Raw genomic sequence first — 22,671 nt, forward strand, 5'->3', positions numbered from 1 at the left:
GTGTGTGTGTGTGTGTGTGTGTGTGTGTGTGTGTGTGTGTGTGTGTGTGTGTGTGTGTGTGTGTGTGTGTTCACTAATGGCTGTTTAGCTCAGGGGAAAATGCTGTGTTTACTGGGGAGGGCTGGCACAGCTGGCTTGTCATTTGTCTTAAATCAGTCTGGGAGCGTTGCTGGGGGCTGCGTAAGAGGGACGGTCTTTCTGTAAACAGACCTCTCTGAAACCACAGCAAATTTCCTCTCGTATCTAGTAAACATCTGTGCTCTGCTCTCATTCATTGGTCATGTGTAAATCCTCTAAAAGACACCAGTTCTTCATCTTTGTGACCGAAAAAAGTTCTATTGCATGAGGGAGATGAAAATATGCATTTTTTGTTTTCCCAATGCAGTAGTTGAAAATATTTGAGTAAATCCAGAGAAAGTTAATATCAAGATAAAGCATTTAAATGGAACAAATGAGCAACAGAGACTTTAAGTAAAATTAAAAACTGTATTTTAATTATTTATCTTGCCTATTTAAAGAATTGAATTTACTCCTACATTCATTTCACAGTTCCAAAAACTTTAGATTTCAATTAGGGATGGGGCTTTGACAACACTGTGTTCAAATACTGAATGAAACATATGAAGGCTTATAGGATTGGATATTTCCTTGAAGATAAGCTGAAATTCATTCAGGTCAAATAGCAGAAACCGGCATTATTTTTTTTTTACATGCAAACTGAAAATAAGATGACCATGTCACCATACGCACACCTAATGCAGGAATCACATTAACAGTTCAACCTCCTGCTGAGCTACCATCAGCTGGTGATCATCTCCATCAACCACACCTACAAATAAGACATCTGCTACTTGTGTTTTCATTGCCTTTAGCTGATAAAAAAGACTGAAGTGGTTAAAAGTTGTAGGTAAAAAGATTTTTTGATCCAATGAATCTGACCACAAGACTAAACAAAATTGAACCAGCAACTGGAACCCATCCCTAATTGAATTTTTTTTTTCCAATGGCAGGCATTTGGAAAGTAAACATGACTCCACGATGTTACTGTAAGTCTACAGCTATGCTAGCACCTTAATGAATCTGCTTACTCCATCATGATGTACACATATGGAGAGACATGAGGAGGGGAGGAACAAATCAGTGGTTGGAGAACATAGTGCTTTTTACGTAGTATTGTGCGCTATATACTTCCAGCAAACAGCTGAAGTAATTTGGACGCCAAGCTATGTAAGCGTCATAGAAGAGGAATCTCTAAATACAAATTTACCGTGTGTGTGTGTGTGTGTGTGTGTGTGTGTGTGTGTGTGTGTGTGTGTGTGTGTGTGTGTGTGTGTGTGTGTTTCATTGTTCTGATTTAAGATTTTAGCGACCTGAAAGTACATTAATTAACCTCACATGAAAACTTTGTACAGGCTCTCACAAAAACTTTAGGGCATCGCTCAAAAGTACTCTTTCTTTTCCTCCATTGATTGTTTTTCCAAAATGCACGTCTCCTCTGAGGCTCCATACGAACATGCCCGTGTGTAAGATGGCAGCAAAATGTTTGCCATGTTTAGTGTGTTATCACATGACGTAGTTTGAATGGGACTTTTTTAGCATCGTTTCATCGCTGCCATAAGGACTGTAAAAATCAATCAGTGGCACAAGATGATACATTAAGGATTCAAAATATTTTAGAGTTCTTTAGGAGGGCACAATTGAGTGTCCCAGTCTTTCGAGCAATCTCCCCGATACTTGTTTGGATCATGTCTACCCCTCAGGAGTTCGAGAAGGACAGTTAGCAGATCCCAGTAGCTGCTAGGTTTTAGCCCGTAGGGGACATATAAAGATTAAAGGTTTTTTTAAAAAATGGAAATATTTCCCAACATTTTTGAGATATTTCCATCGGCAAGAGGTAGAGCAACAGTGCCATCCTGCTAGCACAGCTGATAATAGAAACAGTTAGTTGCATGTAACTGCACTTGGCATTTTTTTTGTATCGCTTGAACAAATCTTAAAAACTATAAAGAAGTATCACCTTTCTTTGATAAAATCATTACTGTAAGGGTAAACAAATGCAGCAGTAGAACGACAGGTCGTTGTATACATGTGCAAAAAGTGGGGGGCATCTGGCCCCCCTCATTTCCATCCATCCATCCATTTTCTACTGCTTATCCTGTTAAAGGTCACGGGGGGACTGAAGCCTATCCCAGCAGCCTTCAGGCAAGAGGCGGGGTTCCCCCTGGACGGGTCACCAGTCCTTCACAGGGCCAACACATAGAGACAGACAACCATTCACACTTACAGCCACACCTACAGTCATCCCACACAGGCACAGGGAGAACATGCAAATTCTACACAGAAAGACCCTGTGCCCGAGCCAAGGCTCGAACCTGGAACCTTCTTGCTGTGAGGCAACTGTGCTAACCACTGCACCACCATGCCCCCCCCCCCCCCCCATTTCAATGAATCTCATTCTCCATTACATTAGGCCCAATATTAGGGTTGGATGTTAGAGTAGAGGGAACATAGGATTAAGGGAACACATATATAAGGTCGACAGAAACAACAGATGTCGGGTTTGGGGAACATGGGGCTGAGGGAGGGTCTGTAGGGGTGGGTTAGGGTCCTGAACATATACTCAGGAGAACATATGAATGACTGAGGGAACATGGGGGTGAGAGAATATATAAGGTTGACTGAACCTAGTGTTAAGGGATCACATGTAGGCCTGAAGGAACGTATGTAGGGTGAAAACAGGCTATACAAACACACAGCTACAGTCTCATGCATCTGTAGATGTTTTGAAGTGCTGCAGTTCCATATTGTCTTTAGGGTTCTGTTCCAGCTTTTTCCGTCCTTTCTGAAAGACAGCAGCAATTTCCTCAAAGCTCTTGCCCTTGGTCTCTGGGACTCGTAGATATATAAACACAGTGAAGCCCAGAAGCAGCACAGCAAACAAGATGAACACGTAATTGCCCAACCAGTCCTGGGGGGAAAAAAAAGCAGCCAAATCAATAGTAGAAACAACCTGATTTTATTTCAGTGAAGCAATGGCTTACAGTATACACTGTCCTTTCTGCCTACCTGTATGTATGGAAAGGTCATGCCTATGATGAAGTTGCTGGCCCAGTTGCAGCAGCCGGCGAGAGCGATGGCTGCTGGCCGAGGGCCCTGACTGAACAGCTCTGCCACAATAAACCACGGAATGGGACCAGGACCAATCTCAAAGAAACTCACGAAGAGGAAGATAGCTGACATGCTGACATAGCTCATCCAGACAAAGTCATTCTAGTGGGAAGAGAAGTACATAGGTCAAGAGGAAACCCTTGCCTCCCATGGTTGGTTCTTCGTTATGTAAAATGATCAAACGTCAAAGAGCCCCGATCTTACATCTGCATCTCCTAAAAGAAGCAGAATGAGGTCGACTTATTAAGATGAAAACTAAGGAGGAATGAAGGACATGTGACACAGGATGAAGGGAATATTAATATGTCAAAATCAACACTTCGCTGCACTTGTTGAGAAAGTATTTCAAAATATTACGTTTTTCAAACTAGCATCAACCATGTTCTAGCATGAACCCAGAATATTTATCAAATTGTGTAAAGGTAGGGTCCGCAGCATTTTCCTAAAAAAAAACTACATATGAACTTTAACAAAATTAATCTGGCTCAATCATCACTCATGGGCCTCCAGACATGTGTGGGGGCTACTGTGTTTCCAGAGCTGCTGTCACCTGCTAATATTTTAGTCTTATTATTTTGTTGGGATGTTTCTGGGTGAAGTGTGTTTTTTGTAGTTAAAACATGGGATGCTGGGTCAAAGGGGATCGATCAACTCTTGGCAGGAAAGTGAAAAGACATGTTTCCCAAAATATTGAACAATTCCTTTAAAAGACTGACATCTGTCACCTTCCACCCCATTTCTAGACTAATTGGACAAACCTGAAATTTCAGGCCAACTGTCATGGCAACGGCACAGCAGCACATGCCTGCAAGACCGACCAGGGTCAGAGTACGTCGACCGGCTTTGTCCACCAGAGCAACCTGGAAGATAAAGTATATTGTGGCATTGTGGGAGAATGTCAAGGGATGTTTGTTGAAGGAATAACTTGTATGGGTATTAAGCTACTTACAGACACCATTGTGAAAATAGTGTTGATAACCCCAACTCCAATGGTGGCATAAACTGGCTGCCTAACACCAGCCCGACTGAAGATAGCCGTGGAATAATAAAAGATCTTGAAGACAGAAGGATTATTGTCATGTATTTCTGTCTAAAATCACTGATGTTAGTATGAGGCATCAGAAGAGAGGGGACACTTTTGCCACCATAAAAAGGGAAGAGAAGGACAGACTGATGTCATTTGATCTTGCGAATGTGTACTTTGACAATGAAATTTTCCTTTTATCTTATCATGACAGCAAATTGTGAATACCACGCAGAAAGGTGTAGCGTTTCGGCAATTATTACACTTACTGCATTGATGCCGGAGAACTGCTGAGAAAGGTGCATCATGAGAGCAACAAACAGCTGCTGTCTGTACACGGAGGAGCAGATCTGGGGTGAATATGAAATAATTTCTTGTTATTATTGTTAGAATTTTGAATCTATAAATTGAAAATTCAAAGTTTTGCAAGAGTTAGTTTTGCTGTTATGCAATATATAAACAAAAGGAACTTGCTTTTGATTGCAGTTATTCTTGAAACTGCATTCTTTTATACTGTACATACGGAAGACAGAGTATTATTAACTTAAGTAGTGTCATAATTTAACCAGTCAGCAGATCTTAGGGTACATTGGTTGGTGATTAATTGGGACAACAGGAAGAATGTCGATGCTCTCAGTGCTCTGTAGTTGCAGTTTACTTAAAGATCCTTCTAGTGTCTCAGCAGATTTCAAACATATTCGTACAACATTTTTTAATAAAAACACACACAGTCCTTCCGTTATCTTCAACATTGCTGCTGAAGAAAGTGAATGAAAATTCATTGAATATCAGTAAACTTTTGTTGCAGATACTTGGAAGTTGGATCGCTTTGTAAAATATATTGACTGACTGGTAATTGAGTTTGAGGACAGTTTCAGGGCCTTTTCTTCTTTTTCCTTTGATGACAAGATAACATGCTTGGTCAGAAAATGTCTCCTGGGGTTGTAATCACCGAACATTGTTGGCATATCAGACGTATTAGGTTTAAACCCTAACTTATGAGGGCGGGCAGAAGGAAAAGAATTCTCATTCACATCAGCGACAGTTCCTACTGTCACCTAAATGAGTAAAATCAATTTGAGACCTTCAGTTCAATCTAAGTGAAGAGAGCGCCCTCTGTTGGACTCGAGTTTCAATGCAGTATACATTCATTCAACTGATCCTGCATGGTATTGCTTTTTGAGCTGATTTTTTTTTTTTTTTGGAGAACTTTGAGGGCCAGATTTCGATGGTCTGTGGGTCAGTTTTAGCCCTGGAGCTGTATTTAGCCCGTGTGTGTTCTATAGAGACCTACCAAAGATACGATTGAGACCTTGGGCACCCTGTCGCCCTCCTTTTTTTCTCGCTCCATCTCTTCGATATCAGCAGTTGGATCATAGGCACCTTTAAAACGAAGCAGACCTGCAATAGGGAGACTACATGAATTTTGTTTGCCATTTTAAGATCCTTTCTTTAAAAGTAGCCAAAACTGTGTGATAGATGATGCAGGTAAAAAGTTGCGGCGTGAATCTCACTTTTTCGAGCTTCTTGCTCCTGGCCCCGTAGAATGTAAAGGTAGCGCGGACTCTCCGGGCACAGAGGCAGCATGAGGGTTTGTAAAACAGCAGGAGCCCCAGAGAGACCAAGTAAAAGGGGCCACATTTCATCATTTCCAAGCAAAAAGTCCAAGCCTATGACCTACAAACACACACACATACACACAATTAGGGTTACACCAGGTCCATCATGAAGAGACGCTCCATGTGTATTTGACTGTGTGTGTGCCCTTAACTTGGCTGATTAGAATGCCAGTGACAATAGCCAGCTGGTGTAAGGTCCCCAGGGCCCCTCTGTAAGCCTTGGGTGCTATCTCTCCTATGTACATAGGCACTAGCCCAGATGTCAAGCCTGAAACACACACAGATTATTAGTTAACTGACATTGTGGATGCATGTGAATTTTCTTTAATATTAAGTTGGGCGGCAGTGGTCAGCACTGTCGCCTCACAGCAAGAAGGTTCCAGGTTCGAGTCCTGGCTCGGGCACAGGATCTTTCTGTGTGGAGTCTCCATGTTCTCCCTGTTCCTGTGTGGGTTCTCTCTGGTACTCCAGCTTCCTCCCACAGTCCAAAGACATCAAGAGGGGACGAGGCTGATTGATACTCTAAATTGACCGTTGGTGTGACTGTGAGTGTGAATGGTTGTCTGTCTCTATGTGTTGGTCCTGTGATGGACTGGCGACCCGTCCAGGGTGAACCCCGCCTCTCGCCTGTAGCTGCTGTGATAGGATCCAGCCCCCCCGAAACCCTTAATAAGAATAAGCGGAAGACAATGGATGGCTCCACATACAACTGTCAAAGCAGCTGTTCTTCTCCCAACTACATTATTTGAGTATGGATTGTTGGTTGTGACATCAGCTTTACCGTACCGCAGTAGAAGCCCATAACGGCGCGGCCTGAGATGACCATAATATGAGGTTTCCACATCTTGCAAAGCCCCATTAGCAGTCCAGCAGCTATGGCCAAAACATTGATCATTAACATGCCCTTTACCCTGGAAGAGGCACAGACAGGGAGGTGATACACAGAGAGACAGATAATGGACAAGGACATGTATTCTGTGGTCTTGCTTCATATTGATCCCAGTTTCCATTTAACTTTTAAATTCTTTTCCGGCTACCTGTCCTCTCACCTGCCTTTCAGGTCTCCCACAAATCCCACCAGGAAAGAGGATAACACGCCACCGACAGAAAAGATTGCCACTGATAATGACCAATACATTATTACAGCGGGGTGTTCTCCCGCTTCAAACACATCCTCTGTGCTGTTTGCAGAGCGGACAGCAGCCTCTTCAGACCACACCCCCAGGGACCGTCCATAATGCCTCTCGATGACCTACGACACAAACATTTTTGTGTCACCACTGAGCACAGCTGCTCACACAGATATACACACGCACACACACTTGAATCAAACACCTGTGAATACAGAACTGATTAAGAAAACCAAATGTGAAGCAGGTTTATGCATCTCAATAATGACGCGTGTTTCCATTATGTAAACTTAATTAGTTAAGTTAAATCAGCAGTCAATTTAGAAAAGAACTGCACTCTCTAATTGCAGGGTACAGTGGTGAGACTAGTGTTGATGGTCTCATGCAGAGTTACGGATAATTTCAAAAAAGATTTGTAACCCAGAACAGGCTGTAACTTTTAAATCTTTTACCCTACAATTTCAGTTTGTATACTGATAAGACTGATAAACATTTTTCAGACTAGGAGGCGCCGGAGCAGGAGGAAGCATTACTGGCACATTTGCATATATTTGTAGGTTGTCTCTCCTGAGCAAAAGCCTGCATGAGTTCTGATTTCAGGACATACATGGCTGTGAAGAGGAAGCTCAGCCCTCCAGGTTCTTTGCTGCCACGGCTTCAAAACCTACAGCTCATCTACACAGAGATGTAATGAGCAGTCTGATGAGGGGAGACTATCAGTGCACGCCGCCTGAGTATAGCTGGACAGGGTCAGCGTGGGTAAGTCTGTCCCCGGATCTCTCACACTGCTCTTATATAGTCTCTTTGCACTTGTTTTATGGCTGGTGATAACATATAACTTGCCTTCTGGGGTGCATTGATTACTCCCAAACTGTAGCCGTACTGCAGGGACCCCAGAGCTGCAGTGAACACAGCCACAGCCAGCGTACCCGTTAGCTGCTGCAAGAGCGAGGTAATGCATTTAATAAGCACGCATACACAAACATACAGATATACACACAAATTCAGCCACAAACATGCACACAAGCAGGGTAAAGTAAAATTTCGAACTCAGAGCACAGAGAAGATACATGATCAGAAAATGTAAAAATAAAGACTGTAATTACCACATCGATAGTTTGGCATCTACTCTCCAGCAGCAACAGATTAATTTCACATATGTTGTAATTGAAAAAAAAAAAATTAAATTTGAACTGAATCCAGTTGTGGCAAACACACTGAGGATTCATGTATGACTTGTGTAACAATAGTAAACAAACTGAACAAATGGAGACAAATTCAGCCATTTTCTACCACTTTTTTTTTTTATTTACTTGCAGTGAAACTGTTTGCAAATCCTCCTTTCATGATATAACAGTTCAGGCCCTAAATGCTGATATCTTAGGACATCTCCTAAACTTTAGGGGATATGAGAACGTTTAATCTTACCTTTCTTGACTCCATAATGGGTCCAGAGTGTCAGCCAGTCGTTAGCCAAGAGGAAAGGTAATGGCCTATGATCACGCAGTGTCCCCACACAAACACATGCACAGGTTACATGGAATCTCTCTCTCTCTATCTCTCTCTCACACACACACACACACACACACACACACACACACACACACACACACACACACACACACACACACACACACACACATACCCCAACAGTGCTGAGGGAAGTCTTGCAACTTTAATAAAGCAGTGTTGCAATTAAACGATAATGGAAGTCACAAAACATTGAGACGGTTCAAAATGTGTTTGAGAAAAGTGAATGGGTGCTGTAACATGTGTGTTGTGATTTTTTTTTAATCATCATGGACAGTTATGCTCTGTATTAAATATTTTAAAAAGAAGAAAAATTTTCCCCCAAAGTAAGTACACGTTGTTTTTTTTAAATATTGTCACATCTGGTCACCAAGTCTCACACACACACACACACACACACACACACACACACACACACACACACACACACACAAACACTATTGCAGTTAATGATTATACTGACGGACAAAGTCTGACTGAAAACTTGCAAAACCCACTCAGACAAGCACATCATAGAAAAAAGCAACGTACAGGACTCCAGAAAAACAGCATAATGCTCTAGTCTTTTATTTCTCTCTTACAGCATCTCTTTTACAAAACAAATAAATCCCAAAACAGGACATTAGTAATGCTCTTTCAAAATAAAGAAAACAAGAAATTAACAGAATAAAGAATACAGTGGTTTTGTCTTTGAAAGGAGAGTCCTCAGTGTAATGACCATCAACATTTCCAAAGGGAAGAGTGAATTCCATAATGGACAAACATTATTATTAATGCCCCATTCACACACTTGCTCATTAATCACACACCCAGCTGCATGCACACGCACGCACAAACGCACACACACACACACACGCACACACACACACACACACACACACACACACACACACACACACACACACACACACACACACAGGGAAGACAGTGGTTTCTTCAGCTCGGTTCTTTATTGCTAAAAATGTTAGCCTGCTCCACCGAACACAGACGAGTGAACCAAACTCACAGCTGCACAGGAAAAACGACAGAACGCACGTGGAACATTTAATCTTCTGTGTCGATTGCATCACCGGGGAACGCGTGTCTTCTTTTATGACGTGTCTTGCGCGAGGCCGCCAAACCAGCAACAAAACATAAAAGGACTAATCTGCATTAAACTGGTCAACTCGTCCAACCTTAATAGAGTTACAGGTTTCAAAATGTATTTTATTTAAGCTAAACTAAATATTTTTGGAATAAAATTGTAAGATTTTGTCATCTTTCAGTTACTCCTTGCAAAGAATAAATAAAAAGTATTTTTGTTAATCTCCATTCAGAGAGACAAATTATATTAGAAATGGGTTAATTCATAGGCAAGAGAATTTTCATTTATAGTGCGATGATCTTTTGGCCTCTTTTTTTGTGTGTTTGTTTGCTTGTCGTTTTTTTTTTGCTTTTGTTTTGTTTTGCTGACATCATGCTAGGCACAGTACAAACAGTTAGTAGCCTAAATCAGAAGAACCAGGACTCAAAAGGACATGGGAGCATTCAACAGTGAGTGAGCCAATAGTTGGTTATCCTGTGATATTCAAGATGTCCCACGCCATTTCAAATCTTACTGTGCTACAGGAACCAGAAACATACATACAGATAAAAACAAACCAAAAAAAAAAAAAAATCAACCAGTAATTTTACTAATTATTATTTGCAAATTGGTGTACACACACCAATTTATAAACACCCTACGAAGAAGATAACGCCATGAATCTGCCAGGAAAAACACACTTAGTTTTTCCTTGATCACAGTAAGGTCAAAGCACAGGAACGGGATTATTCGATTCTTTTCCTAGACACTGATTTCAACATCCCACTTTGATTGGAACTTGATTTGAATGGGACTCGTTTCAACATCAAGTGAAACACGCGCGCGCACTCTCTCACACGCACGCACGCACACACACACACACACACACACACACACACAGACACACATGTGCTGTACAATTCATTGAGCCTCAAAGACTGACTGACCCACTCTACACAGAAAAACAAAGCAAAGAACAGAAATAAACAATGAACAGAATGACATTGTTCATTTATTATTACAGTATATCTGATGCAGCACCTTCAAGAGTTTAAAGAGTGAAGACAAGAGAGATGATGATGATGAGGAGGAGGAGGAGGAGGAGGAGGAGCAGGAGGAGGAAGGGGAGGCTACCAGGAGGAAAGAGGACAATAAGGATCTGTGATTTCATTTTAAAGGGACACAGATGTCATATTTGCATACTGTTCTAACCTGCCGGTGTCTTGCCTCGCCACATCTCTCTTAGCAAACACTAGATCCTAGGAGGAAGAGGAGCAGGAGGAAAGGGAGTGACAGAGGAGAAATAATCAGGTCCTCTTCTTCTCACCCTCCCCTCAAATGGCCTCCCTGCTCTGTTCTAATCATCAAAATGAATTCCTATCGAATCAGATCCATCTCGTCTTCCTCTGAGGTGTAGATCTCTGGGAAGGGTTCGCTCACGGCAGATAGAAGGAGAGGATTGAACAATGTTGGTGTCACAGGACTGAAAAAGTAGATCCAGGTGGAGGAGGAGGAGGAGGAGGAGGAGAGGCGACAAAAAGGACAAATCGAGGGAGGCAGGCTCAAAGTGCAGCTCTACAATTGTTGAATGCACCGGTCCTTTACAGAGAGAGAGAGATGGAAAACAGTTGCGGATGGAGACGGAGAAAAAAGCGAGTATTTAGAAAGTCAGTGGCACCAGTTTGCCAGTCAGTTGATTAACAATGGCTTCTCTGCATGACCCAAAATAACCTGGGCTTCATTAGAACTGCAACTACTTGTTTGTTTTTTTCTACACCTTTTGAGCTTCGCTACTCTTAAGAGAGAGTTCAGTTGTGGCCCTCTCAGTCGATCAGGTTCATGACTTGTGACGTGAGCCGTGGTGGGTCGCCATGCTGGCCAATGGGAGAGTGAGGCAGGCTGGTACATGGGAGGAGCCTTCACCAGTTCATCATAGAGTTTCTGTTGAGGGTCATGAAGAAAACTTGGCTGCTACCTCCCGAACGCACAGATGCAAAGAATACCTGGAGAGAAAGGGACAATTGGAAACATTTACAAAAGCAAATTCTTAGCACATTTAATTCATGGTGACTCATTTCTTTGAGGGTTTATAGATGTTGTTGGGGATTTTTTTCCCCACTGTTGTCCAAAAAATGGTCCGGATGTTTGTTCCGCTTCCTGACTTGTTCTTAAGATTCTCTGATCTTTCAACAACTGGATGTTTTTATTCAATTCATTCGTGTGCAAAACAATTAAAGCAAAAAGTTTTCAAGAATAAAACTGTCAACAATATCGATGATTTTCTTCAAATAATTCTGTATTGTTAATGTTGAAATTCAAGGTTGGTCGGGTTCTTCGCTCTGGTGGACTTGCTTGGATGCAGTGGTTCAGGTGAGTCTCCTGGCTTCTCCCAGCCTCCTCCCTCTAACTCACCCCCTTCACTCCATATTAAAGCTTCCCCTCTCAATCCACTTCACACTCCCTGAACTGAACAGCATCCACACACGCGCACACATGCATAACCTCTCATGACGACTCCCATTCATGGGTTTTCACACTGAACTGATAGGAGCCGAAAACACTCACCCCAAACACCTTTTCTGACCCTAATCTTCAGATCTATAGAACTGAACTAAAAAAAACACAAAAAAAACAAACACATGACCTGGGAATGAGCTATTACGTTTTATTTTGAACCTTGTGCTTACAGACAAGCACGAGCGCTAAGCCACACTGGATTTTTGAGCGGAGTTTCATTACCTTTTACCTTGTAGTAAGGTCAAACGCTGTCCAGGTCATCTCTCGTCTATATATTCACATTTTTAGATTTTTTTTTAAAGAGACAGATTTGCGATACATAAGAGTGGGTATTATCCTGCCTGGCACCCGACGTAATTGTAAGAGAGTACAGTACCTACACTACACAATTAGAAGTATTTCTGATTGTATTAGGAAGGTTTTGACATTCTTAGCATTATTTCATGATTTATATGCACACAACGGTCTACATTTGAAAATGTGATGATATGTAGAATTCATATTGTAGATGATCGTTGTTTTTTTTTTACTGACTCAATCTCACAGTTAACATGTATCATTGCAGTTGTCAGTCCTTGTGCAACACAAGATCTCTAAACCATAACACGCGGTGCTCACAGTCAGTGGTGCACATTCGCAGTGCCACAGCCAATCCGTTAACTGGAGACTAAATAAAAGAGTAATAATGAAACATTTTAATGGTTATGAGGTTTGCATGAATCAACTTAGCATCATAATCAAGTTGTGTTTTACCTTGTCGTTACGCTCACAGAGGAACTTGAGTCTCTGGGCTCTCTTGTGCATGAAGACTCCATCCAGGTGACCCGTCTCCACCGAGCGGATCTCTATGGCTTTCTCACCCCAGCCCATAATCTGATTAGAATGGATATAGGCTGCAAAAGGGAAGAACGCCAGATTAGTAAAAAAATACAAAAAAAATATACATTTATGACAACTCACCATGTGGCAACTTTCATTTGATACATTTTAAATTTTTTGCATGAGTTTTATTCACTTTTGTTGGCTTTTTAACAATAACATATGATCCAAGATGAAAAGATTTCTATTATTATTTTTTTAAATAAAAAAGGACACAATAATGAATAATTATTTTCAGCTATATAAAATTCTGTGAAACCTTCCGACAACCACATTTGTAATATATCAAACTGCCACATGAGGGCACTAAAATACAAGAAAACAAATAGTATGGGCTTGATACCTTTCCAGGTCTTATACACATCACCTGGCCTCTAGCATACAATTGTTCTTTTTTCTGTTTCTCGTTCCTTCACCTTTCCATGTCGGCCCTCCATTAAAATTTCCTCCATCTTAAACTTTTACCCCCACTTGCCCGTCTTTCTTGTTCCTTCCGAGCACCTCTAGAGGCCTTTTTCTTTGAGGGCTGACGTTATAGGCTGATTTTTGAATACAATTAAACCTTAGATGAACCCCCCCACATGCTCAACTCCCAGAGACCTTGCGGCGCATTTAGCAACAGTACAACACTAAAGTCAAGTTTACTGAATTTTGTTTTAAAAGTTTATCTTCAATCTGAATATGTCTCTGATGTTTTCATACGTGTACACACGCGTGGATGTGTGACATACCAACAGAGGTAGGCATCTCTCCCCACTGTAGCACCACGTCCTTTGTGATGCGTCCGTACGTGTTGACGTAGACGCCCTCGTCCTCGTAACACAGCAACATCTCCATCCCATCAGTCTTGGGCAGCACCACGATGGCGTGAGGCGTCACCTGGCTCTGGATCTAACACGGACACATTTCACATGCTTCGTTTAAAATCTGTCAAATGTAACCATAATCTACCGTAGATTAAAATATTACAGAGCTTTCATAAGCATTTAACGCAACAGTATTTAGCTGTCTGGCAGATTTTGGACTGGCTTCTCTAATCCTCTAAGAGCATATCTGGGTGACTGAAAAGGCTGAAAAATGTCAAGAGCATGAATGCAGTAAACAGTAATACTGTATGTCAAGAATAGGCATTTTCCTATCAACACAGACACCATCCGATGTGTGAACACCCACAGAGATGTACATTAGTGTGAATCTGTGCGCTTAACCCACACGAGATGTGACTCAGGAGCACAGCAAGGGATGATATCAGTATGACACGAGTGACAGTGTACTGAAAAAACTCATCTTGACCCATAAAAAACAAGACACATGGCAGTATTTTGTTTGTACATGTCCGTATTTATGATTCAATTTAGACCTAGCAGACGAGAAAATGGCAGTAAACCACTATGAGTACATCAGACTGTTAAATGTTAACCTGAATGGAATTTTGAATTTTAATTTAAAAAAACCCCACCAATTTGTAGTATTTGCTTGTTGTGGCTCATTCACTACTGCGGGTAAGATGAATTTATTCACACAGACAGATTTCCAGCTAAATTATCTGTTAACTGTACTGCACATAGACACATGTAGTATTGCTGTGCATCCACTATGAGGTTTCACTAAAGATCTATTGATCTACTCTAAAGGGTGGATGGCAGGATGTCACCTTCATTTCTTTGGCGCACTGAAAGAGAAGTTGGCAGGGAAGGAGAGAGAAGAGGAAGCGTGGATGAAAGGTGGTAAACAGTAAAAGACAATCACCCTCCAGAGCTGAGCAATGTTCTTTTAGAGCACCTGCAACAGCATAAATGTCATCCACTGTGTGTGCGTGTTCTGATTACTGAATTCCGAGGTTTGTAGAGTTGAATAATTGTTGCTAAACCAAACATTTGGCAGCATTTGAATGAGATTTGAGTAAAAGCACGTTATTAGGGACACCACCCTTGAACAAAGTAACCAGAGGGCAAGTGCCAAACCTTATTTCCAAACTAATCTGGGATCGAGTCCCAAACCTTATTTCCATGCAAGCACGCAACAGGTCCGAGCAGTTGAACAGCTGCAGCTTTCACGAGTGACTGAATCACTACAATCGATGGCTGACTGCTTCCACTGAAACGCAGCAACAACAAAAAAAATAAAAGATTAAATATATTAAACCTGTGTTTTTCACTCAGGGTATTTCATTTCATTCAAAACCGTGTGATCATCATTTAATTGGGAATCATATATCGCTCCAACCAAAGTTTACATGTCCATTTCTGTTTCTATTTCCTTACTGATATTTTATATATAAATATTACCATTTTTCTTATATTTTAAGTGGCATGGTTACTTATTAAGTTCTTTTGTTGTTGCTGTTGTTGTAACACCAGGAATTTATCCGTCTGTAGGACCAATAAAAGATTATCTTGTTTATTTAGTGATCCATCATTATAGCACGCAGTCATATGATGACAAAAAAAACAATTGGAGAACATCAACACGTTCCTTTTAAAGACATTACGCTGAACATACGTCAAACACTTAAGCATGCGCTGCAGCAGGTTTGCTCACTATCCGTACTGTCGATGTGTTCTGACAAATGTTTTTATGACAAATTTTTCAGAGGAATCTGATCTCATCAGTAGAAAACTCTTGCAATTATAAAATCCCGATCTCATCGCGAGGTGACTTTTTCTCATCATGAATGCAATGCACTTCCATAAAAGAAAGAAAGGTAACTGTTTGAGACCTACTGTGTGTTCTGTGTGTTTAACCAAGACATTTCATAATTAACAATCCACAAAAATCATATTAAAATAAAGGTAGAAAAACCATCAGTCTGTCCCTTGCACACCAGTTAATCAGTCAAGCGAGTACTTTGTTAAAAGAAATCTATCGTACTGCTGTAAAACAACCCTGAGGAGCAAAGCTTCTGATTCTGACTTCACACACACACACACACACACACACACACGCACACACACACGTTCGCACACACACACACACACACGTTCGCACACACACACAACGCAGGCCTGAACTTACATGTGAGGGGATATAGATGTCGTAGGGGTTGCCCGAGTCCACATCGATGACATGAAAGCCCACACTGGAGCCGTAGATGACCTTCAACCTTTGACCTTCCTCCACGGTCAGGTCAACTAGCTGAGGACGATGCTGTAACTCGCTGAATGACTGAAAGGATGATGATGATGACGGAAATGAAGGAAATATTCAACATCAACCATGACTCAGCATCTAATATGTGTGTCCCAGGTTTCTGTACCTTAAACGCCATGAACTTGTGATACGGTTTGGGAGCCCAGGCGTAGATTTCCACAGAGTTCTTCAAAGCGATCACCAGGAATTTAATCCTTTCATATTTGACTGGGAACACAAGAAAAACATTTTATATCACTGGAAAACATTCCAAGAAAAACACGTTTGCACCTTGATAGCAGAAACCCAAATATTGAATATTCATACAAAGTCGATCCTTTTATGAACCATTTATTTTGTATTTACGAACCATTTCTGCATGCCAACATTATTCATCACTCATACACTGAAACACACTCTTACCAACTTTATAATGCACACAGCCCTCCAGCTCCCCAACTGTAATCCAACCCTGCTTCTTCTCTACTTCCGGGTCATTGTGTAATATTCTGTTCCTCAGCCAGGACAGGTAGTAGACACGCAGTTTATTCTTTTTCCCTGACAGAGGTGGGACACAAGGGGGATCAAATATGTTTTTACATTTAAAAAAAAACAACCATCAAATCAAAACTTTTTAGGCTTTAAGAAGCACAAAGTCAAACTGAAATTACTTAGATTCCAAATATGTCTTGGTTTTGCTTTCATTACCACCATTATCATTCAATATATGACACATAATGTGTATTTACTTCTATTCTTGTGTTTTTGAGTTGAAATTTCAAGTGTATTTGAAAAGGAGAGATTAAAACACACATCAAATTTGCAGAAAAACCTGTTACCATGTTACAAAAGCCATGCCCCCCTGCATTTGTCTGAGGTAAATATGAGTACACTTCTTCCTAGAACATGAAGAAGCTGTGCGTTCACTCTGTGTGCTGGACCTACCAGATATGGTGACCAGCACATTCAGCCCCTCTAGCACATCCATCTGTAGAAAACGGCGTCTGGTAATCAGGTTATACACTTTTCCCTGTCCGCTTCGGTCAAGCAGCATGAGACCGTTCTCTGTTCCCACCAGCAGGTTCACGCCTGAACATACACAGGCGGGCAGGAGTCAGAAAAATATATAAAAATGACAGATGGAGGTAGATTCTCTTGTTTTGTTTTGTCTTTTGTTTTTTATAAGGCCTCCTACCCCAGAGTGCAGCACAAAGGATCTCAGAGTTGAAGCGTTTCTTGTATTTGCGGATCTCTGGCGTGTCACTGTGGGGTCTGATGTTAGTCGGGTTGACGTTGACAACAGAGATCTTCCTGGCTTCATTTAGTCTGGCTTGTTCCTGCCTCAGAAGCTCATTTGCAAACATCGCTGTGATACCAAAAAAAAAAAAAAAAAAGACAAAGTGATTATGCAGGAATGATGAGGCTGGATACATTAAAGGTGTAAACTAAAGCTTCGTAAGGGTTTCCTCACCAGCTGCTGAGTTCTCATTGTCATTATCACTGGGGGAGGTTTGATAGACACGTGGATCAACAAATGGGGTGAAGGATGCTTTGGATCCGCCCAAACCGAACTGTAAGACAGAAAAAAGAATGTAATTAATTAGTAATATATGGAGATAGAGACACCAAAAGACATGTCAGCATCTCAGACTCAGGAAAAAGAGATCATGTAAGGATGTAAAAAACAAATCTGCCAGAAAAAGTAAAAATCCCAACTGAACATCCAGATATTGTTATAAAGGATTGATAAAATTACACAAATAAACTCTTGTTCAGAGGTGATTTTCAAATACTTTAGATACAATTTCCTGATTTATCAAATGAAGTGATGAGTGTGTGTCTAACCTCAGCCATGTCACCCAGTTCCTGAAGGGCCGTCGGTGTGGCTGAAGGGGAGTTGCTCTGCTGCACCAGGTCAGGGAGGTTACCATGGTTACTGTGATTCCCAAACCCATTGCTCTCTGTGTGACCACCTCTCCTCCTCTCTTCAGCCTTAGACAGAGGAGAGAAGAGTTGTGAGCTAAGAAATAAAACGCAGATGATGACAAGGGAGCAAAATATTGGTGCTGTCGTTTTCGGGTCGGTTGGTCAGCCGGTTAAGCGACCAAAATTGCTTTCATATGGAGAAAACTGTTTTCTCTCAATGGTCTTCAAGGACTAATCCATTATTTTTTTAGGGTGGGAGAAATGGACCCTGCAGCAGCTTGCCACCTTGGCCATTGCACATATTTAGTGTTTTAATTCCTTGATGTGCATTTTTTTCTTAGGGATTAAAATCCCCTTCTGGAGTTGTACACATTATATTCTTGAGCCATGTTCACACGAGACAGGAGATTCTTGGGGCTTGTGTTTACCTTTAACATCCATGATTTGTTTAGCACACACACACACACACACACACACACACACACACACAAACATATATATATATATATATATATATATATATATATATATATTCTTAAATATATATACATCTTCACATTCTTTTATCTCAAATTTTATGTAGCTTGTAGCATGTGTATGTATGTAGAATCACTACCTCTCTCATCACCAGAGTGCTGTCCTTGGAGCTATTGTAGGCATCACCCAGAGAGTCCTCTGTTAGCCCTCCATACGACTCATTGCTGCCCTGCACTGCTGGCCTGCAGTGCAAACACACACACACACACACACACACACACACACACACACACACACACACACAAACAATTGTACCAAAACTATACTGGCAAGCTTCTGGTGTGATGCGTATTTCACAGACATACATGTTCCAACACAAATGAGCAGTGACAGGACCGGCAGAGGACAACTTACATGATGCGAGGGATGTCGCTAACGGCAACGGTACCGTCATGTCCAACCGTCTCCCCGTCTTCGTCACTGCTTTCAGATTCTTCGCTAGAGGAAGAGTAGTCTGTCACCTTTATCAGAATGCATGAAGAAGACACATTGATTTTAATTATTGATTTTTAAAGCAACAACAATCTAGAAATGGTTTTCACAGAAATGGCTGTGAATGGCCGTCAATATTTTGCTTGTCAAATCTCGAGGTGATCTTCATCTTTGACTTATTACCAGTTTTACACAGGGAGCATAAAGAAATGAGCCTTTGGCTTTGCTGTGGAGTCATTCTCAGCAATATTTTATCTTGTAATGACCTTGATTATAGCCAATTAAATAGATTCACTTATAAAGCATCAACTATCCTAAAAGTAATTCCACCTTGACTGGAGGCCTGCTCCCCTCCTCTACCCTCAGTTCTCGGAGTTCCTTAGCCAATGCACTTAGGTCCTGAAGAAAGACACAGAAGAAGACAGAACAAACAGGAGCAGTTATTTACTTTATCTGCATCAGTCTCATAACTTAAGTAGTAAGAGGCCCAGGCACATACAAGGATGAGGGGGACAGAGACGGGGCCAACAATCAGCATCATGTTGCCACGCAAACATCCAGGACCGTAAACATACTATATGTGTCCTTGAACAAGAGTGCTTATCTGAGACCAGTTTTACCAGCATGTGTTGGTTTTTTTTTATGATTTAAGATGTGATCAAAGATTAGCACAATTATTCACTCCAGAGTAAATATTCACTTTATGAACACAAGTAAATAGGAGGAGAAATAATCAAGCTGGAGTTTAGCATCGATCTGCAACTTCTCTACCCTCATGCCAACTTCCCTGTGGTTCCTCCACTCTACGCCACCCCCCCCCCCCTCCCCATTCAACCTCACTAATGGGTCAGATCATATCATGCAAACACGTGGGAGGACAGACTTGTCATACACGTAGGGCTTACCAGCTCCTCCTGACCAGTAACCATGGCAACATAGAAACAGGAAAAGATGTTCAGAAATGTTCAGGTGCTTGGCAGTACAGGTTCAACACACACACACACACACACACACACACACACACACACACACACGCGCACACACACGCGCACACACACACGCACACACACACACACACACACACACCCTATGCACTCACACACACACATGCATGTCTACACACCAGCATCCACATACACTCCCAAAGTTGTGTGTAGACGCACGCATGCACTGCCATCACCCTGGGACCCTGATAATTCAAAGCTGAAAGAAAAAAAATATCCTCCTCCTGTGAAACCAACTAACTTCACCATGCCAGGGGAAATTAGAGGAGCTCTGAAGATTGAGGCAAAGGAAAACCAGGATAAAGGAGAAGCGACTCGAGCGTCACTAACCTCATCTATGGCTTTCTTATAGCTCTGAAGGATGAAACGAGAGAGACAGAAAAAGAAAAGTACGATGAACAGCAGAAAACAGGAGAAGGACCCCGGAGAGACTTCCAGAGAGGAGACTGCTGTGAAAGAGGGTGAAGGGTGTGTGTGTGTGTGTGTGTGTGTGTGTGTGTGTGTGTGTGTGTGTGTGTGTGTGTGTGTGTGTGTGTGTGCGCGCGCGTGCGTAAAACTCACGGCAGGTCTGCTGGGTCTGGCTGATTCACGACCCTCCTCCTGTTTAGGCTTTGCCTCCTGATTGGCTCCCAGAGGGGATCCCTCTTGCTTGGTTTGACCTATCAGAGAAAGAAGGCATTAATACATGAAAAAATATTTACTCCACCTTGGTCCATACTTTGACTTAATTCAATAAAAGCTCTCAAATGTCTTTTCTTTTCTTTTTTTTTGGCAAATTGGGAAATACTACTCCCTTAAGGCAATTAGACAGATGGTAAATAAACAAATCCAGAACATGAGATGTTTTGAATATACAATGTTACAATAGTAAATTGAAATATTTGTTTAAAATTTGTTTCAATGCTGTTTCTTGAAAAGTATTCAATCTTCATTATTTTATGTTATGTGTTCTCCCAAGAGAAGCTTCTTTTTTTTTTTGCATTCGACTCTGTAGAACTGCAAATTCTATTATTTCCGTTGTATCGGTAGCTCATAGGGGCGGCACGGTGGTGCAGTGGTTGGCACTGTTGCCTCACAGCAAGAAGGTTCTGGGTTCAAGCTCGGGTGTGACTGTGAGTGTGAATGGTTGTTTGTCTCTATGTGTTGGCCCTGCGATGGACTGGTGACCCGTCCAGGGTGAACCCCACCTCATGCACGAAGGCTGCCAGGATAGGCTCCAGCCCCCCCCCCCCCCCAACCCTTAACAGAATAAGCAGTAGAAAAATGGATGGATGGATGGATGGTAGCTCATAGGGACAGGACACCTGCCACTCAAACAAACATATCAATCCATCTATTTTGCTCTATCTTCATCACCATGGATCATGTAGACAGTTTATTGATACATGATTCATGCATGAGGGTGATTCACTGCTAAATAAAGATCAAAATGCAGGTTATTCTTGGCATCACCATTGCAGCATAGCCCACAAAGACCAACAGTAGTTCATTATATTCTCATTATTCATATTCTTAATCGAATAAATAATGATTACATAAATACAGTATTTTACCTGCTGTCTGCATGCTGGCTATTGTTTGTTTTTCTTATTATGATTTAACGGCATCTGTCACTTTAAAGAAAAAACATTGGCCATATAAACAGTCCACCAATTGTAAAATGTTTGTTATGTCCAGCAAAAGAAACCTTTGCTACCATTCTTCTCCTGCCCCCCCCCCCCCCCCCCCCCTCTGCACCATAGAGAGGGCGATCCACGCATAGCATAGATATCCCTCTGGCCTTTAGTTTGACACGTCCCTCTACGCCTCCCTCTATCTCCCTCACTCATTTCCTCTCTTCTATCTCTCTGGAGGCTGAGAGTAACAGGGCAAATCAGACAGGTTGATCAGAGCAGAACTGCAGCTGACAATGTCTCATTGATCGCCTCCGAAGCTCGCTCAAGTGTTTGTGTGGCTTTTCTCTTCATTTGCATTTTTGCATGAAAAAGTGTGTTTGAGTTTCAGTGAAGTTTTTTTGGTGCGCGTGTGTGTGCGTGTGTGTGTGAGTGTATATGTATGTTTTGTACCTCTTCTCTCAGCTGAGCCTCCCTGAGATGAAGGGGAGGAGGAGGAGGAGGAGTTGGATGAGGTTCTTTGCAGCATGGCATCCAGAGAGAGTTCAGAGCGTCTCAGGTCTGGGTTACTGCAGACAATCAAGAATATCCAGGTCTCTGTTGTTATTATTACATCGTAATAAAACAGACATATAGCTTGTAGAGTGTTGAAGGGCTTGCAAAGTTTCGACAGAATCGGTTCAGTATCGTGGGTGTTCTGTGACCTTAAATTCCTGCAGTCATTCATTAAACCGCAAACAACCAATTTGTCTATGGCATAATCTTGTTTTCTTTGAATAAACAAAAAAGGCGGTAATGCATAAGATGAGAGGATTAAAAATGCATTCAGAGAGCACATACTTCTGCCAAACCTTTTATTGCATGGCCATCTGCTACTGAAACAACAAGTAGCTCATACGAAACGTGACACGATCAAACTTTGATTTGAGGAGTGTACTGTAAAGTGTGCTACTACTGTATGGACTTTACCTAGCCCGTATGAGTTGAGAGCCCGCGCGAGGACCCAGTCCGCCTCCTCCATTAGGGGAGTGCTTCCTGACCAAGGCTGGGGAGATGGAAGTGGTCCTTTGTGGGACCTGTACAAAAACACACAAGAACAA

General features: G+C 41.7%; 2 protein-coding genes and 1 long non-coding RNA gene across 14 annotated transcripts in view; 1 reads left to right on the plus strand and 2 right to left on the minus strand.

Moving 5' to 3' along the window:
* Positions 1-1,247: 1,247 nt before the first annotated feature.
* On the minus strand, positions 1,248-8,502 carry slc2a2 (solute carrier family 2 member 2). The gene is made up of 12 exons (XM_086182275.1): positions 8,370-8,502; positions 7,785-7,880; positions 6,861-7,063; positions 6,598-6,722; positions 5,964-6,079; positions 5,707-5,869; positions 5,487-5,593; positions 4,462-4,542; positions 4,118-4,222; positions 3,927-4,028; positions 3,067-3,270; positions 1,248-2,968 (listed from the first exon to the last, which is right to left on the minus strand). Exons 1-12 carry the CDS (start codon positions 8,382-8,384, stop codon positions 2,765-2,767), a joined length of 1,521 nt encoding a protein of 506 aa, XP_086038401.1. The 5' UTR covers positions 8,385-8,502; the 3' UTR covers positions 1,248-2,764.
* On the plus strand, positions 7,457-20,479 carry LOC147246310 (uncharacterized). The gene is made up of 4 exons (XR_015109721.1): positions 7,457-7,700; positions 7,819-7,893; positions 11,855-11,904; positions 20,311-20,479. It is a non-coding gene; the product is annotated as an uncharacterized LOC147246310 (long non-coding RNA).
* Positions 8,996-22,671, minus strand: part of tnika (TRAF2 and NCK interacting kinase a) — a 69,857-nt gene continuing 56,181 nt past the window's right edge. For 3 of the 12 annotated variants that reach the window (XM_086182267.1, XM_086182268.1, XM_086182261.1), the window contains 18 exons: positions 22,541-22,647; positions 22,025-22,140; positions 20,520-20,617; positions 20,289-20,312; positions 19,285-19,353; positions 18,877-18,983; positions 18,602-18,704; positions 17,905-18,051; positions 17,531-17,630; positions 17,255-17,425; positions 17,005-17,148; positions 16,483-16,617; positions 16,187-16,287; positions 15,946-16,095; positions 14,585-14,602; positions 13,662-13,821; positions 12,805-12,944; positions 8,997-11,537 (listed from right to left, as the gene is read on the minus strand). In XM_086182267.1, the coding sequence (XP_086038393.1) occupies positions 11,454-11,537; positions 12,805-12,944; positions 13,662-13,821; positions 14,585-14,602; positions 15,946-16,095; positions 16,187-16,287; positions 16,483-16,617; positions 17,005-17,148; positions 17,255-17,425; positions 17,531-17,630; positions 17,905-18,051; positions 18,602-18,704; positions 18,877-18,983; positions 19,285-19,353; positions 20,289-20,312; positions 20,520-20,617; positions 22,025-22,140; positions 22,541-22,647 (1,974 nt within the window). In that variant the 3' untranslated portion in view covers positions 8,997-11,453. Of the gene's footprint in view, positions 11,538-12,804; positions 12,945-13,661; positions 13,822-14,584; positions 14,603-15,945; positions 16,096-16,186; positions 16,288-16,482; positions 16,618-17,004; positions 17,149-17,254; positions 17,426-17,530; positions 17,631-17,904; positions 18,052-18,601; positions 18,705-18,876; positions 18,984-19,284; positions 19,354-20,288; positions 20,313-20,519; positions 20,618-22,024; positions 22,141-22,540; positions 22,648-22,671 lie in introns of all 12 variants that reach the window. The other 9 variants (XM_086182272.1, XM_086182264.1, XM_086182269.1 and 6 more) reach the window with 5 other exon arrangements.

This window comes from Aulostomus chinensis, chromosome 17 (assembly GCF_037954235.1).
Source record: "Aulostomus chinensis isolate RoL2024-O1b breed Wild chromosome 17, RoL_Achi_v1.0, whole genome shotgun sequence".
In the NCBI taxonomy this organism is placed as follows: Eukaryota; Metazoa; Chordata; class Actinopteri; order Syngnathiformes; family Aulostomidae; genus Aulostomus; species Aulostomus chinensis.

Coding starts and splice junctions, on each gene's coding strand:
- slc2a2 (XM_086182275.1), bottom strand. Junction 5,870..5,963: donor CTGGCATTCTAATCAGCCAA/GTTAAGGGCACA, acceptor GTGTGTTTGTAG/GTCATAGGCTTGGACTTTTT. Junction 3,271..3,926: donor CAGTTGGCCTGAAATTTCAG/GTTTGTCCAATT, acceptor TCTTCCCACTAG/AATGACTTTGTCTGGATGAG.